We start from the raw sequence: 18,119 nt of genomic DNA, 5'->3' as shown, positions 1-18,119 counted from the left end.
TCACTACATCAGCAGCTGCCAATATATTGGGCCTGAAACATGGCAGGCGGAGTCTGATTAGGAAAAGATTAGGAAAGAAGGCCTGTTTGCTCTCCTACATATTCATTTGATCCCAACCTGAAAACCTTATTTTCTAACATTTATACAGTATATACTAAGGGGTCCCTGGTACTAATAATCTGGAAACCTGCTATAAATGTCCAGAAGAATTATAGATTATTGTTAGTATTCTTTATTACGCAGAGATTTCATATAATTTGAATCAGTCCCTGTCCCAGTGGATCTTAAAATCTAAGGATTTGCACACAGTAAGGTCAATTTTATCAAGATGCAATTAACTTGCTTGTATGTTTTAGGAGTGCAGGAGGAAATCTGAGTACCCTGAGAAACCATTCTATATACAGTATATTACTGTGAACGCTTTCGCTTCAACTTTATAGCCTGAATAAGCCTGAAAATTTGAGAACTTTTCTGAAGTTGTCCTTTGTAGCATCTTCTGTACATGCTTGTGATCATAGGTTTCTATATTAAAAGCCTCTTCTATTGGTCTGTCCATAGAGGCTTACAGGAAGCACAGATAACATTGGCTGTCAGACTTGGTGAAGCTGAGGAGAAGATCAAGGTTCTTCATTCAGGTGAGTGAAAGACATATTTGGTCTGCTCCTTTTATAGGTACACTTGCTATAGGTGACGAGAGTCCCGCGGTGCCATGGCCTACAGAACTATCATGAAATTCATTATGAATCAGCTGCTACTGGTGTAAGATAGTGACATAATCAACAAATCCAGTCGCTTCATAATCACTGAAGGTCTCCGGTGTTTTAATAGCAATGTAATTGTGAGCCGCACCCACACTGTAAATTCAGATTTTAATATATTATAAATTGGCTTCTCCCCTGCACAAGAAGCTTGACTCTTGGTAATGAATAGGTACCAATGGCATTGGCATGTTTCCCTTAACAACAGTTTAACAAGAAGGATGTTCCAGACTATACTTCATTAGTTTCTGTTCAACAAGTCGTAAAACTTTAATTGTATATTAGATTAAAAGGCAGTTTAAATTAGGGACGTTCACCCACTGGTCCTACAACTATTGGTTCAACATTCTCAGCATAGCACTACTGAAGAAGTCTTGTGGGAATGCACAGAGAGTTATAGCTGAGAGGACACATGGGTTAAAGGAATTCCGATGGGTTCGTATGCCTTATTGTCTCTTTTGTTATGTCAGTTCTGCATACTTAAAATCTTATTTTTTGGTATCCCTTTATCAGTACATATATAGGAAAATTCTGTTTGTAATTAAAAGATGATGTGTAATATTGGACACAAACTTCCATAGCAATGTTGCAGGACTACAACTCCCAGCATACTATTATTATATTATCAAGAATTTTAGTATTTTGAGGGCTATAGGGTACCACATGGGCAATATATTTTGGTTTCATAACCCCGAGGCCTGCTTAATGCAATATGATTTCCAGTGAAAGTACTTTGTTTTCAATTTCTTTGCTATTGAAAGGTTTACATTGCCTTTAAAACAAGAATAATGCTAGCCATTATTCGGTGCTCAGATTACCCTTATGCATAGTGAACCGTACATTCTTAATTAAACCTGGCCATACACGGGCCAGTAACACTGCCAGTTTAAGTAAGTAGCTTAATTCTGTAAGTCAGGAGCTTAATGGGCAGCATTCCTGGCAAGATGCTTGACTGATATCTGGACATGTTTTAAAATCCTGTCAGACATGGATCACATTGGCATGTTGATGTGGTTCTTGGCCAATGGGTCTCCATAAGCCCCCAATATGCACGTGGCAGCCTCACCAAACAAGTGGGTCTGTAAATTTATGTGTGGTCAACTTATTTGTTCTTGTCTCAGGAATGACTTTTTGTATCAGTTTTATTAGAGCATCTCTGTATTTACTGATATGACAGTTTGTCAGAAAACATCTTTTGGTCTTCCTTAATATCCACCCTAGAAATTGGGAAGGCAGATGGGGAAGAGAAGGGAAAATGAATCACCTGTCACTTTGGTTCCCGATGGCTCTTGGAAAAGGCTGTTGTTATATGACCTGGTTATTAATCTCTTTCCAAATGGGGAGATCAGGCAGTTTAATCCGGTGCATGTGTTTCTTTTACTGTGCAGCACTAAAGACGACACAGAGAGAGCTGCTTGACCTGCGGTGTCAATATGATAAAGAGACAGCGTCTAAGTAAGTTACCTGTGTTTATTTATCTGCAGGAAATAAATGTGAGCTTGTTAAACAAGTTACATCCTTTCCTACAGCGTTATATTAGTTTGGAAAAGGCTGATAGATGGCTACCTCAAAATATTTATGTTTATATGGATGTGGCAGCTGCAGTTTGCTAAAGGATTCAGAGTCAGGCCTGTTTATATATTCCAAAGGGAATCTATCTGTAATATATATGCTCATTCTATGGAGTGTAACTATGGAGGAAACAGACCCAATGGGGCAGTAGCTCATTCTTTAGTTCAGTATATGCTTATAGAAATGTCTTATTCCCAAAGTATAGTGGTCCCTAAATGATCTTGCTAGCAGGGCTGGATTTAAAAGTTGTGCACCCCATAGGTCTCAGGGCTACTAGTCCCCACTACCACCCCCCCCCCCAAGTCCCTTACTCATCCCGCTTCCCCTCTACCTGCTCGCATCTGTACTTTAACCTCTACTTGGGACTGCACGGGCTATCAAAATCTTCTGCCAGGTGCTAATAGGCCAGTGGTTGGTATGCCATTCCATGATTTTTGGGACCCTAGGCCTTTGTGACCTGACAACAAATTTGGGCCTGTTTGCTTGGGGCCCCAGTAGGCTCTCGTGCTATCATGTGAAACAGTATCTTGCATGAAATGTTTTAGGGCTTTGCAGAAGTATTGATCACAAAATGTAAACATTAAGTAGTTTATTTTAGGAATCTTTTTCAAAGTGCAGGGTTCAGAATGGCACAAACTGCTAATTTCTTGCCACAGGCACATTTATAAGACCACTGTTGCCTTGTTACTAGGGATGCACCGAATCCACTTTTTTGGATTCGGCCGAACCCCCGAATCCTTCACGAAGGATTCGGCCGAATACCGAACCGAATCCGACCCCTAATTTGCATATGCAAATTAGGGGTGGGAAGGGGAAAACATTTTTAACTTCCTTATTTTCTGACAAAAAGTCACACAATTTCCCTCCATGCCCCTAATTTGCATATGCAAATTAGGGTTCGGATTCGGTTCGGCCGGGCAGAAGGATTCGGCCGAATCCGAATCCTGCTGAAAAAGGCCGAATCCCTACTTGTTACGGCAGAGTATTCATGAGTGGCTGATGCAGGGAAAGCACAGAGGTGTTCTACCACCCACCCACATCCAGCCTTAACTTTCTACTTTGCAACAGCAGGATCATGTGGAGACTAAAGGAGAAACATGCCACGGGCAGGATTCCTCTTGACCACCTGTTCAGTTCCTAATGAACTTTACATATAAGTGTGCCGATATAAATATTTCTCTTTCTTTCTTTTTTTGGAAATAAAGTGTCTAACCAAAAAGTGTTTTTGCTTAATGAAAATAATGCAATTTTTCTCTATAATGAAATTCATTCATAATGGATGAGTGCAGAGAAGAAAAGGATTCAGCCAGATACTAGTTTACATATGCACTGTATGTATGTATATATAGGTGTATATATATATATATATATATATATATATATATATATATATATATATATATATATATATATATATATATATATATATATATATATATATATATATAAATATATACATACAAAATCCAAAGAATGCCAGCACTCATGAAAAAAGCAGTATAGCTGCCTGGGTGCAAGATTAGCAAATACTTTGTACAATACAAAAGAGAAGATCAGCACTCACAGGTCTTAAAAGTAATAATAATAATTTATTACACAGGTATGGAATAATGCTTCGGCCCCCCAAGGGCCTTTCTCAAAGTACAAACAGTGAAATTGGTTTAAATACACATACTGGCGGGAAAGACAGCAGTGATGACGTGCATACATCGTCATAAAACCAGCGACTCACTTTTTTACATCCCACTGTAGTAGTAATGAATAATCCATAGAATTTAAAACTTACCCATCTGCACATTTAAATACTTTGTGCCAAAATGTATCATAATAGTAAGAGAGAGAATAAAAACAAAGCAAAATGTAACACTGTTATCGTTGTGGCAACATTGTAACTTTCCCTTACAAAATCACACCTTATCTCCATGGTAACATTGTAACATTCCCAAACATCATCGGACATTACCAAAAAGCTTTTATGCCTGTGTTACTCATATGCTAGAAGTTAAGAAGATATTTAAAAAAAATTGGCCCTCAGTATACTTCGCCCGATCTCAGAATTCAGTATTCAGCCTATATTTTTGTGAATAACTACAATATCGTTAATAACAAACTACTCTGACATTATGTTTAGTACTTACAATTTATTCATGTTTCAAACGTAATTGTATTCTATGCGTAATTGTATTCTATGGCGCTCTCCATCTGACTTTGCTCCTCAGGTGATCCACTATCTCTTTCTATATATTTATTTATTTTCATGTTTATATTTTTAAGTTTTTTTGTGTGTATTTTAATTTTATTGTGTACTGCAGGGTCAGTGGGTACTACTCTCACACCTGTAGGTTATAATCATTTATCTCCATTATGTGTTGTTAATTAATTGGCAAACGCATATGTTCTGTTGATAAACCCCCAATACGTGTAAGCAATCATATGGAAATCTGCACCCCTATAATAATAAACATCCATTAACTATACTCCGTATTAAACAAAATATTATCATGTGCTATAAAGTATCAGAACCATATGATGACCCCCTGTAGGTACGGATTGTGTAAAGAGTTTTTATAAGCATACCCAAATCAAAAAACCTTGATAGCCCCAAAGTCACAGTCTTATCCATTGTGAGATCTCCCACTCATACCCCCATAAAAATTAAAAAATTAGAGTATGCGCAAAATGTGTCCAAAGTCCAAGAAATGCACAAGAAATATAAAGGATATAAATTTGTGTGAACATCTTCGTGTTAATCTGTCAATTGTTCTCCATCTGCCAATTATACAACTAAGTTTAATGTCCATTTGTAAGTCCTTAGAGTGTTAATATATAAGTAGTATATGTAGATCTTTTATTTAACTTGTTCGGGCCCAAAGAACTCATGTAGCGTGGTATACCCCCGACCACCTCTATGTCAAACACTCACCACCACCGCCAAAATGCAAGGCAGAGCAGGGTTTCATATTGACTCAGAAACCAGCAGCTACTCACAATCAGTGGTGCCGGCAATCGATGCACTTATCCACCCGAGACCGGGTAGATCTGCACACCATCAGTTCAATTACCTGGGTGCTGCTCCAAGGAAAATGTATAGAAATGTAGAATCGGATAACGCACTCCTGGGATTTTTCAAAATGTCATATTGTATTCCATGTTTATTTATGAATCAACGTTTCGGCTCTCTTGACAAAGACTCCAGACACGAGCCGAAACGTATATATGAAATTTTGAAAAATCCCAGGTGTGTGCTATCAGCGCCGGATTTCATTGCCGGCCGCCCCTAGGCCGCGCAGTCTGACCAGGCGGCCGCGCGGTCCTACCGCCCGCCTACACCTCCCCTTCCCAGTGCGCCGGCGAAAAAACGCCGGCGCAGCTGGTGTAATTGAATGGGGACGCACACGTCCCCATAATGCGGCTGGGCGGCATGCCGCCCCTATTTTTTGCCGCCCTAGGCCCGGGCCTATGCGGCCTTGCCGCAAATCCGGGCCTGTGTGCTATCCGATTCTACATCCTGACGACGGCTCTCTGTGAGCCGAAACGTGCTGATATACCATGTAGGGATGTAGCGAACGTCGGAAAAAAAGTTCGCGAACATATTCGCGAACTTGCGCAAAAATGCGAGCGGTTCGCGAACGGTTCGCGAACCCCATAGACTTCAATGGGAAGGCGAACTTTAACATCTAGAAAAGACATTTCTGGCCAGAAAAATGATTTTAAAGTTGTTTAAAGGGTGCAACGACCTGGACAGTGGCATGCCAGAGGGGGATCAAGGGCAAAAATTTATCTGAAAAATCTGCCTGTGTGTGCTTGGAAGAGATAGTGTAGGGGGAGAGCTGTTAGTGATTTCAGGGACAGATGATAGTAAGTTTGCTGGCTAGTAATCTGCTTGATACTGCTCTGTATTGGAGGGACAGAAGTCTGCAGGGATTTGAGGGACATTTTAGCTTAGGTAGCTTTGCTGGCTAGTAATCTACTGTTCTCTTTAAACAACTGCCATACGTTGACCTTGTAGGCATTGTTTGCCCAGTTTTTTTGGACGCAGCCACTGAAGCACAGTTGCCAGAAAAAATATGCCATATAAATGCTGAAAATAGTCATTTTTCGCCATACGTTGACCTTGTAGACATTGTTTGCCCAGTTTTTTTGGACGCAGCCACTGAAGCACAGTTGCCAGAAAAAATATGCCATATAAATGCTGAAAATAGTAATTTTTCGCCATACGTTGACCTTGTAGACATTGTTTGCCCAGTTTTTTTGGTTGCAGCCACTGAAGCACAGTTGCCAGAAAAAATATGCCACATAAATGCTGAAAATAGTCATTTTTTGCCATATACGTTGAGTCAACGTATGGCAAAAAATGACTATTTTCAGCATTTATATGGCATATTTTTTCTGGCCTCTGTGCTTCAGTGGCTGTGGCCAAAAAAACTGGGCAAACAATGCCTACAAGGTCAACAGTCAGACATTGGCTTCTTACGCTCAAACATGGCCTTCACAGAAACTTGGCTGGTGGCAGATGACTGGGAATGGGAACAGGTGGTCAAGGTGGAAGGCGGAGTGGAGGGTGGTTCAGACGGGTCAAGGAGAGCAGAGGTAGAGCAGTAAGATGCTGGACCAGAAGGAGTGTGGCTTTTAGTTTGCCTGTTGCCTTTGAGGTGTTGCTCCCAAAGTGCTTTGTGCTTGCCGCTCATGTGCCTTCGCATAGAAGTTGTACCTATGTGGCTGTTGGGCTTACCAAGGCTCAGTTTCTGACTGCACTCATTGCAAATTACAATGCTTTTGTCAGAGGCACACACATTAAAAAAATCCCACACTGCTGACTTTTTGGAAGTGTGCGATCTGGCGGTAACAGTAGAAGTTGGCGGAGTTGGCGGTATTGGCGGCAATGGCGGGTGCGTTGGCCGGCTGAACACAGGTGCCGATACATGTTGTTGCCCTACTGATCCCTGCGGGCTGTCCTCCCTGCTTCTTCTAAGTCTTATTCTCCTACTGCCTCTCTGACTCTCCGTCTCTCCATCTGAACTACCCTCCTCTTGCTCTCTTCTACTAGGCACCCACAAAACATCAATCTCCTCATCATCATTCTCCTCAGATGCATCAATTTCTTCTGACACATCACAGAAGGAAGCAGCAGCGGGGACCTCCTCCTCATCACTCATTATGTCCATCTCTATCGTGTTCTCTGCCAGAATTAAATCTGGTGTAAGGTCCTCATCTCCTTCATCTTCTTCTGGCAATAATGGTTGCGCATTACTCAGTTCAAGAAACTCATTGGAAAATAACTCCTCTGACCCCAGTGAAGAAGGGGCACCGGTGGTGGAGGAAGTGTTACGTGGGGTGGCCATAGCAGTGGAGGATGAGGAGGATGTTGTGGTAAAGTTAGAAACGGTAGAGGATGGGGTGTGCTGTGTAAGCCAGTCAACTACCTCTTCAGCATTTTGGGAGTTCAGGGTCATTGGCTTTTTAAAACTGGGCAATTTGCTAGGGCCACAGGATTGCATAGCAGCACGGCCCCTAGCACGGCCTCTGCGTGGCGGCCTGCCTTTGCCTGGCATTATTTTTAAAAAAACAACAACAACAACAAAAACTCAGTTGGTTTTTCTGGAAACGATAATACACACAGCTAGATGGCGGGTTGAAGAAAACACTGTGCAAATAATGCCTACAAAGTCAACGTATACACTACTACAGCGGTGGATACGGATTACGTAAAATATATGAATGCTGCTTGAAAAAAAGTAACTCAAGTGGTTTTTCTAGAGACGATAATATTATCAATATTTAGACAAAATGTGAACAAGGTCACACAGCTCGATGGCGGGTTGAAGAAAACAGTGTGCAAATAATGCCTACAAGGTCAACGTATACACTACTACAGCGGTGGATACGGATTACGTAAAATATATGAATGCTGCTTGAAAAAAGTGACTCCGGTGTTTTTTCTGGAGACGGTAATATTATGGATATTTAGACAGAATGGGAACAAGGTCACACAGCTCGATGGCGGGTTGAAGAAAACAGTGTGCAAATAATGCCTACAAGGCCAACGTATACACTACTACAGCGGTGGATACGGATTACGTAAAATATATTATGGCTGCTTGAAAAAAGTGACTCCGGTGTTTTTTCTGGAGACGGTAATATTATGGATATTTAGACAGAATGTGAACAAGGTCACACAGCTCGATGGCGGGTTGAAGAAAACAGTGTGCAAATAATGCCTACAGGGCAAATAATGCCTAAAAGGTCAACTTATACACTACTACAGCGGTAGTAAAATAAAAAAAAGTAAAATAAAAAAAAATGAATATTAAAAAAAAAAAATTAAAGTTGGTGCTGCTGAACTACTAGGAGCAGCAGATTAGCACACCAGTCCCACTCCCCAACACTGCTAGACTAATAGCACTGGGCTCTTATAGTAGTAGTAGTAGTAGTAGTAGTAGTAAAACAACAAAAAAATAAATAAAAGCAGTCCTTACAAGGACTACTGTTATTGCAGCAGTCAGCAGATGAGATCAGAAGCAGGACAGCTGCCCACTGCAGCTACATACAGAGCACTGCAGTAGAAGGTAGATTACTAGCCAGCAAAGCTACCTAAGCTAAAATGTCCCTCAAACCCCTGCAGACTTCTGTCCCTCCAATAACAGAGCAGTATCAAAACGATTACTAGCCAGCAAACTTTCAACTGTCCCTGAAATCACTAACAGGCAGCAGCTCTCTCCCTACACTATCTCTTCAGCACACACAGGCAGAGTGAAAAAACGCTGCAGGGCTTCGGTTTTTATAGGGAAGGGGAGTGGTCCAGGGGAGAGCTTCCTGATTGGCTGCCATGTACCTGCTGGTCTGGGGTGAGAGGGCAAAAAAAAGCGCCAACAATGGCGAACCCAAAATGGCGAACGTCGCGCGACGTTCGCGAACTTCCGGCGAGCGCGAACACCCGATGTTCGCGCGAACAAGTTCGCCGGCGAACAGTTCGCGACATCTCTAATACCATGCACCAATAAATTACTTTTTGATACACGCTTGATGGCGACTGCTGTGAGTGTTTTCGTGGACTATATATATACTGTATGTAGTAATGATTAGTCTAAAGCTACTGGATTTATTGGTGTAATCCTCCTTCTATATGGATCTCATACCTCTACCCATTTGCTCTTTTACTCTTTTCTGTATATTGTTTCTAATAGAGATTATTTATCTGAATAAATACACTCAAGCTAGTAATAACCACAATAAACCTTAATTTTAATCATGGAATCTGTATGAAAGTTAAAATATCCATGCCAATGAAAGCAATGCACTACTTGCTTACACAACCCCTCCCGGAGTTGATTAGGTTTTATAGCGGGGAATCCTTTAGGATGACATTCTGAAGTCATGTTGGCTTATCTCCCAGCCTCTTTGTTCAGGAACTTGGCATCAGTTAAAATGTGAATGAAAGGCTGCCACTGGGGATTATTTGGTCTGTCTTGCCTTCAACACAAGCAGGTCTAGGGGTCATCATGGTCCTCTGGAGTTACATTATACCTAATGATACTCGATAGTTAGTCCTTTTAACATGGTGCATTTCATGGTTCCGGTGTTTGTTGCTTTTTTAATCTGTCAATGTTCATACAGTGTTAAAATCATAAAGATTATACAATATAATCTGAACATCTCACATCAATCATTTAATTGAAAAAACTTAGATGAATCAGAAAAGCTGAATATAAAATTTAACCCACTCCTAGGTTGGGGATGCTGGTCAATGAGATGATAGGGCTGCTAGTTTGAAGATGCTGTGCAATTTTTACCCTGACATGATTAGGAAGCATGGGACTCCATACTTCTAAGTTAGTGGGGCATTCTTCCCACTCGCCCCCCAAGGAGGCCACAATAATTGTCCTGTTGGTCACCAGAAGTATATTGGAGTCCAGTGAAAAAAGAAATCCACCCCAGGCATGCCTTTTATACTATTACAGTAGAACCACACATTTTACAGGGCACACTAAAAACAAATATGAATTTAGCAAAAACTTAAAATGTGGAACACAGCGTACATGTGCTAGACCGTGACAAATAGGCAAATAATCCAGGAAACTGTAAAACTAGGATTTTATTGTAATTTTCCCAAATGTTATTGCTATCATTTTGCCTCCATTTTATGTGAAAAACATCAGTAAAATTACTTACACTACTTCCTTGTCTATCATGAAACGCCACCCCTTTTCTTTTCTGAGCTGTTCTTCTCTCTTCAACTGAGAAGACTAAAAAGGTGCCTATTGTGCTTTGCTGACTGCTTTCCACTGGAGTTGAAGCAATGAGCATGCGCAGTATACAAATAAGACTTAATGGAAGGAGAAAGGCATGTTATTCTGGGGACAGTTTAGAATACTTGTAGGGGATTTTAAAATAAAAGGCTTGCCTATACTTTAACATCAAGCAAGGGATAAAAAAAATTGACCTTTTATTAATCTGCCCTTTAGTGTAAAGTGGTGCTTGTCAATATAAAAATATGTTGAAATAAAGCTTGGTATATGTCTCCATTCTTATGAACCCTATGAACTGTATAAATCTAAAAATGATCAAGGGTCTGATGCTGTGGATAAGAAAAGGGTAGAGTTACTGTTTAGCTGCTGCTCTTCCCGGCACATGGGAAGTTACTTGGCACCATTCACATCACTTGGCACGTCATGGCTATTAACGGTAACGATGAAAAGAAAATTGATTTATTATTCCTTCTAGACACCACATGAATTTCAGTGGAACATGTGCAACCATGGATTACTCCAAATCCTTGTCTGCTTCTATTGCACAGGTGTAACTACTGCTTTGGGAGAGCTCAAATGCTCTTTTCTACTAAGACAACAACTTGACTTCATTAAATGGACGTTTGCTCGTTTGTGATTTAATTGGTGTGGTGCCATCCATTTTTATGTGTCTGGAACATCTTCTCCAACCCTTTGGCTCTCACCACTATGACAGGCTGCCAAATCTCACAGCTGTTGCTATTGTTTGCCAGTCTCCCTAACACAAGGCAACATGGTTCTTTTTACTCATTACACAACAGATAGAGAACACTTCATGGCATTACATCTTATAATCTTATATGTCATCACTCCCTTAATGTATTGTAAGTCATATTTAATCGTAAGTGGAAGAACTTTATAAGCCCCACAGAAGGATCATAATGGCCCATTTTGCAACTCCAGATGTTACAAATGAAAAGGCTTTTTTTTTTGTATAACGCTGTGTTTCAGATACTGGTTGTTTTGTTCATTATATAGTTAGAGAGGTCTACCATGTTCAGTGGTACAGTTTCCCTTTAAACCATTACTGTGAACTAAGACTGCTGATTTAGGAAATAAGGTCAATCACAGATACAATTAAAGGAGAAAATTGAAACAACTCCATGTTTGGTCCTTGTAAAATAAATAAATTGCCAGTACAAAAGTCATCTCTCTACCTTTTTGATAGTGTCTAATGAAGAATGAGTACTGACTGCTACTGACAAAAGCTACTGAACAGAGCTATGTGAAGTGAGAGAGAAAAGGGCAACCAACAATGCAGGCTGAGTTGAGACATAGTCAGTATCAGGCCAAAATCAGGGCAGGCTGAGTTCAACAAAAGCAGTATAAGATTAAGGTCAGGGTAGATTGAGTTCAAATGTAGGCAGTAACAATTTTGAGGTCAGGGCAGGCTGAGTTCAAGAGAAGGCAGTATAAGACCAATGTCAGGGCAGGGCAATGTCAGTTCAAATGTAGGCAGTATCAGGATGAGTTCAGGGCAGGCTGAGTTTAAGCAAATTCATAAAGCAGGCCAAGGGCAGGGCAGGCAACAAGTGAGCAATTCAGAAAAAAGTTCAGCAACTAGTCTTTAAAAGTCAGGCGTGCAGACAGGACCTAGTTCTATAACCACTGTTGCAAACAATCAACAATCAACAAGGAGAACTAAAGATGAACTAAAGAAGTAGACTGGAAATGTTGTACATTATGTTTTGGGCTTCTGTACCAGCCCAACCTAACCACAGCGCAAAGATGCCCCAGTAGCTCCCCATCTTTTCTGCTGATTCCCTGCACATGCTCTGTGCTGCTGTCACTTACTGAGCTTTAGGGACCCACGCACAATATACAGTACACATATAATATAAATGTCACAATATAAGGCTGGTTAGTAATTAATAAAGTTAATTACTACATGGCAGCACAGAAACCAGTGCAACTAGCATCAAAATTTAATAATGATCCCTGTAGCATTGGCTTATATTAAAGACAAACCTCGTTTTCTGCTTGATTATTTGTGACCCCTCAGCTGCTCGAAGCCCACTGAGCATGTGAGCGATGCAGACGCTTTCCAAGATGGTGACCCCCCTTGAAACGTTTGAAGTCCTGGATCATTGCTGCTATTGACAAGCTTAAACTTTAGTGCAGTAAGTTCAGTATATAAAATACTGAATGGCATTTTTATCCATACTAATTTTTAGGGTTTAGTTCTCCTTTAAAAAGGCCAATAATTGGTGCCAATAGTTCAGACGCCACACATGTACATAACAATGCAAGAGTGGCTGCGTGACTGTAATCTGCATCAGCATCCTGAGAGCAGACTAAAGGCATGCCTTCACCCTCTCTTGTGACTGAATAGTGAATATTGTGCCATATCATATAGCAGGGCCATTTTATTACATATTACTAATGGATTAAATATGCAAATAGTGTGTAAGGGATGTCTATAACCACTCAATCTGTGCACACTTTCATTACTTGTTAGATTATGAGAGGGGCATTTAAACCCGTTTTGAGCGGGACAGTCTTGGCTTGGGTCTTGACAGACAGCCCAGAATAGATACTTAACATACTTTTGTAACAGTTTGATAAGATAAGAACAAAGACTCACAGCTTAAAGGGCAATTCACCTTCATTTGCAAAACTGTAATAACATATAAAACCACAGAAATGTGTTCAAACTTTCAAAACCTGCCAAATTATGTAAAATGAACATGGTAATTAGGGGGAGTGGCCACAAAATGGGCGTGGCCAAAAATGATGGCTCGGGGAGGTATGATTTAAGCATGCAAAAATATTTTAAACATTTGTATTTTTAGGACAGATGAAGTGGGCATGATAATGACCAATCTTGAAAAAGCCAATCGGGTAAGTAGAAATTGCAAAACGTATATACTTATTTAACGTAAACTTTTTACATTAAGGTTGCGGAATGCCCTGCCGGGTGATGTTGTGATGGCTGATTCTGTTAATGCTTTTAAGAGGATGATTTCTTGGACAAGCATAATATCCAAGGCTATTGTGATGCTAATATCTATAGTGTATGAATATATAGAGTATGGAGGGGCCAGTGTGTGTGTGTGTATGGATGCTGGGTTTTATTTGGAGGGGTTGAACTTGATGGACTTTGTCTTTTTCAACCTGATTCAACTATTTAACTATTCATTGCTCTTTGTATCTATGCCTGGGAAGTTCAATTACAGTCAAAATACTAAAATAACATAGCAAATGTTTAAATATGGGCTTATTTTTTAATATGCTGCTTACTTTCCCTTTCTCTGTCTTAACTGGTGCATTTTTGTCCGGTGCCCATGGTGATATTTTCCATTTGTTGTGTAATGTAATTAAAATGCTTGCCCAAGTCTAGTAACCCTGAGCAACCACTGAAGTGTCTGCTTTCAAACAGCTTACCAGTAGATGCTATCTGCTGATTGATTACTGTGAGTTACTAAACCTGAGCCAATTCTGCACCGTTTACTATGTCTTCCCTTAAATTGCAGAAGGTAAGAGGTATGTGATACAGCCTGAGTAGACAAAGAATAACAACTACATGCAAATGTAAAACAACACATGAAAAAATAACTAGGAAGCTGATACATTTTAAATGGCTGTGGGGCATTTTCCAGCAAGCCATAACTGGTACGTTTCCTAGATAACCAGCTTTGACTATTCCCTTAAAGAAGTATACTGTATACATATAAAATTGTATTTATATAGCTCTTCTAGGGTACGCATTGCTGTACAATTTTAAAATACAGAAAAGTACAGGGAGGGCAACCATTATAATATATAAGAATAAAGTATAAGTACAGAGATCAGGGGGGTTATTTTCTAAACTCTGAATGCAAAAATAAAAAAACAAATTTTTCTTTTATTTAACCCAGAGGATGGAAAAGTCTGAATCAGAAAATCTGGCATTTCAGACCTGTTGAGGTTGCATATAAGTCAATGGGAGAAGTCCCAATGATTTTTTGATGTGGGCTGGGTTTCATGCAAAAAACATAAGAAATCTGAGTTTTTGGGTGAAAAATCATCAAAACCTAATTTTTTCCTGCAAAGCAAATTTTTGAGAAAATGTAATATTAAATAAGCGTAAAAAACTAGAGTGGCTTTGATCAGAATTTCCAGCAGAAAATGTTTAGGTAAAATCAGACTTTGATAAATAACCCCCTAAGTGTTTCATCCCTCTTTCTAAAATTACATTGCCATAAAGAGTATATGTTAAGGTGCATAGTTAGTATATAAACATGGTTATACCCATGTGCTGCTACTTGTTGAAAAAAGGGAAATTGAAATGATGGGAATAGTATATAGGTAGGTGATCATCCTTAAAGGGATACTGTCATGATTTTTTTGGTGTACCTTTTATTTTTAATTGCATTGTTTACCCTGCAAATAATTCAATCTACCATATACAATTTTATTCCTAACCAAAAAAGTATATTTTTTTACTTATTGTAAAATTGTTTACAATAATTTACTTATTGTAATATTGGCATGTAGGCAGCCATCTCAGGTCATTGTGTCGCTGTGGGACTTTGATTTTTACTATTGAGTGCTGTTCTTATATCAGCCTGGGAGATGGTATCTTGTGTCAGGGAGCTGTTATCTGGTTACCTTCCCATTGTTTTATTGTTAGGCTGCAGGGGGGAAAAGGGAGGGGGTGATATCACTCCAACTTGCAGTACAGCAGTAAAGAGTGACTGAAGTTTATCAGAGAACAAGTCACATGACTGGGGGCACCTAGGAAACTAGCCCCATGTCAGATTTCAAAATGAAATATAAAAAAATACGTTTGCTCTTTTGAAAAACTTATTTCAGTGCAGAATTCTGCAGAATTCATGTTTCTGAAAAAAAAATAATTTCCCGTGACAAAATCCCTTGTCCAGATGAGTGCTTTAACCTGCACTCCCCTGTGTTCTGTTTTAAATCGATCAGCCGTGGGGGAACACAGGAAGGAAAGCAGATTATTAATTTAAAGGGCCCGTTCTTTATGTTAATATTCCCATAAAAAATATTACATTAAGTTATAACTAATCATTTTTGTTTGTAAGTTTTATTTACTCAATTTTCAGTGATATTTGAAAGTACATTGGTTTCACAATTCATTCCTTGTACCTTTTTTTTCAATATATATTTTCATAATGTTTATTGTATTTTGTGCTTACCTGTTAAAGTACACGGCATTTGTATTCTTTTATATTTGTGAGCAGTCAAACCCCCAATAAAAAGATAATACCTTGTCACTTATTTGCCTTTCCTCTGGATCAGGGATTTTTTAACTTCTTTTGGGTTGTGTTTTCTTGTCGGCTGTGTAATGCAGTGGAATATGTTTGGTCTCTATTAATAAGTTATAAGAAGAATATTAATGATCAGTAATGTGGCAGCAAATACTCATGTTTGTTTTCCATTTCCGGTGTCTTCTAGCGAGCAGAAGCTGCTCAGCGGGAGGTTGAGAGTCTCAGGGAGCAATTATCATCTGTAAATAATTCCATTAGATTGACCTGTTGTTCTCCACAAGCATCTAGTGGGGTGAGTTCAACACGATATGACGACTCTACAGATTTTCAGTAACCCTGTATTTTATGTGTCTGGGGAAACTGTTCTGCCCAGAAATGTGCTTTTCCTGCTGTTTACTAACTTCATTCAAACACTGAAAATTGTTGTATTATAAGACTTAAGAAGCTAACTAAAATGACTTATTTATTAATCATCAGTATTAATTAGAATGTCATTTGAATCACTGATATGTCAAGTCAAGAACTTGAATTTTTCACAAAATGATACATTTTGGGGCTGCTTAAAACCAAAAATTGTGGTCAGTCTCAATAACTAAAATGTAGTAGTAGTATAGGAAGTTAGGTTTCTCCTATCCATACTGAAAAGTGGACAGAAATCAAACGTTCTGCTTTCAATTTATTGGCCTATAAGTTCAGGCTCCTGTAGCATTTTGGAGAGGACAAGTGTCAGACCTATGATACTCGGTCCATGAATTGCCATTATCCTGTTAAAAGATATGCATTATGTTGTATATCATTTTCTACCAGATACTTTCAAGAGTCTGCCTGTTTCTTCTGTTCACATAACAGTAATGCCACACTTTTTTTTGGCTTTACAAAGTGTTTTACAACACTAAGCAAATTTGCCCATGGGCAATAACTTATAACAACCAATTAGTGGCTTTTTTTCCCATCAGCTGCAGGTAGATAAATCAATGCACAATCTAATTGGTTGCCATGGGCTACTGCCCATGGTCAAATAAGCCCAGTGTTGATAAATGACCCCCAGGGTTTAGAACTATGATGTAAGAACTAAACCCATTTAATCCTACACAGCTTATTTGTTATCTACAATTTAACCTGTGCCATTTAGCCCTATTTCAGATTTCATTGCTGCCACCACGGCTAAAGTGCAGCTTGTTTATATAAATTATTGTAGTATTTCTGAAGCAAGCACGCCCATTTTACCAGCACATTATATTTTTAACTTTACTTTAAAACACTTTCATTTTTTATGTTACTGCTCCCACTGAATAGTTTAACTTGAGTAGGTTTTATTTCTCTAGCATAACTATCCCAATACATAAGGAACCCTTCTCTTAACAAATCTGCCTTTACAGACAATCACTCTGCTGCACTTCATTTCTAAGAGTTTATAGAATATCTACTTATCTCATCTTGGCTGCTCTTAGTCAGATTTATATTGCGCTCATTCCAATGTAGTGTATATTTGTACAGCTCATTTCCCACATTTTTTATCTTTATCAAAAGCCCCATTCCTGTTAGGGCAGAGACACGAGCTGAGATTCGGGGAGATTAGTTGCCTGCCGACAAATCTCCTCTTCTTCGGGGCAACAAATCTCCTCTTCTTCGGGGCGACTATTCTTCCCGGACTGCCTTCACGCCGGCTAGAATCACCGGTGGGATGGCACTTGGAGAAAAAATTTGTCTTTCGAAGTCGCCTTGAAGGTGCTTCACGAGGAAACTTTGGGCAACTTCGGAAAACGAATTGCTCTGAGTGCCATCCCGCCAGTGATATACATTCTAGCCGGCGTGAAGGCAGTCCCGGGGAGATTAGTCACCCCAAAGAAGAGGAGATTTGACCCCGGGCAACTAATCTCCTTGAATCTGCGTCTGTCTATGCCCTTACATGTGATCATCTATTTCACATGTTCATTAGACTGTTTCCAGTATTGTAATGATTGTGGATATTGTATTAGTTTGTGAGCACTAGGTGATCATATTGATCTGTTATTTTTCTCGCTTGTCTTGCCCCATACCTGCCCCTATTATTAATCTTGTGGTGCATAGAATATGACATGAATCACTGATGTGCTCTTAAAATGATGTCACTAGAATGGGTTTGAATTAATCTGTGGTTGTTTTACAGTTCTGATTACATGTTTTGCCACAGAAATTACGTGGCTAGGAAATACGTATAATGCAGTGCAATAAGCAGCACCACATACAGATGGTTACAAATAATTCTTCAGGGAACATTTCTACTGGGGGGTTATTCTCTGTTATTTTGG

The 18,119-nt window shown here is 39.5% G+C and overlaps 1 protein-coding gene across 1 annotated transcript in view; it reads left to right on the top strand.

The window, feature by feature from the left end:
• The window catches only part of cux2.S (cut like homeobox 2 S homeolog), a 224,333-nt gene that overhangs the window by 179,357 nt on the left and 26,857 nt on the right, over positions 1-18,119 (top strand). The window contains exons 7-10 of the mRNA XM_018244218.2: positions 559-635; positions 2,147-2,213; positions 13,408-13,456; positions 16,016-16,120. Of these exons, the coding sequence (XP_018099707.1) occupies positions 559-635; positions 2,147-2,213; positions 13,408-13,456; positions 16,016-16,120 (298 nt within the window). The remainder of the gene's footprint in view (positions 1-558; positions 636-2,146; positions 2,214-13,407; positions 13,457-16,015; positions 16,121-18,119) is intronic.

Source organism: Xenopus laevis, chromosome 1S, assembly GCF_017654675.1.
Source record: "Xenopus laevis strain J_2021 chromosome 1S, Xenopus_laevis_v10.1, whole genome shotgun sequence".
Taxonomy (NCBI): Eukaryota; Metazoa; Chordata; class Amphibia; order Anura; family Pipidae; genus Xenopus; species Xenopus laevis.
The sequence above is the reverse complement of the archived record's forward strand: the minus strand, read 5'-3'. Positions and strand labels throughout refer to the sequence as shown.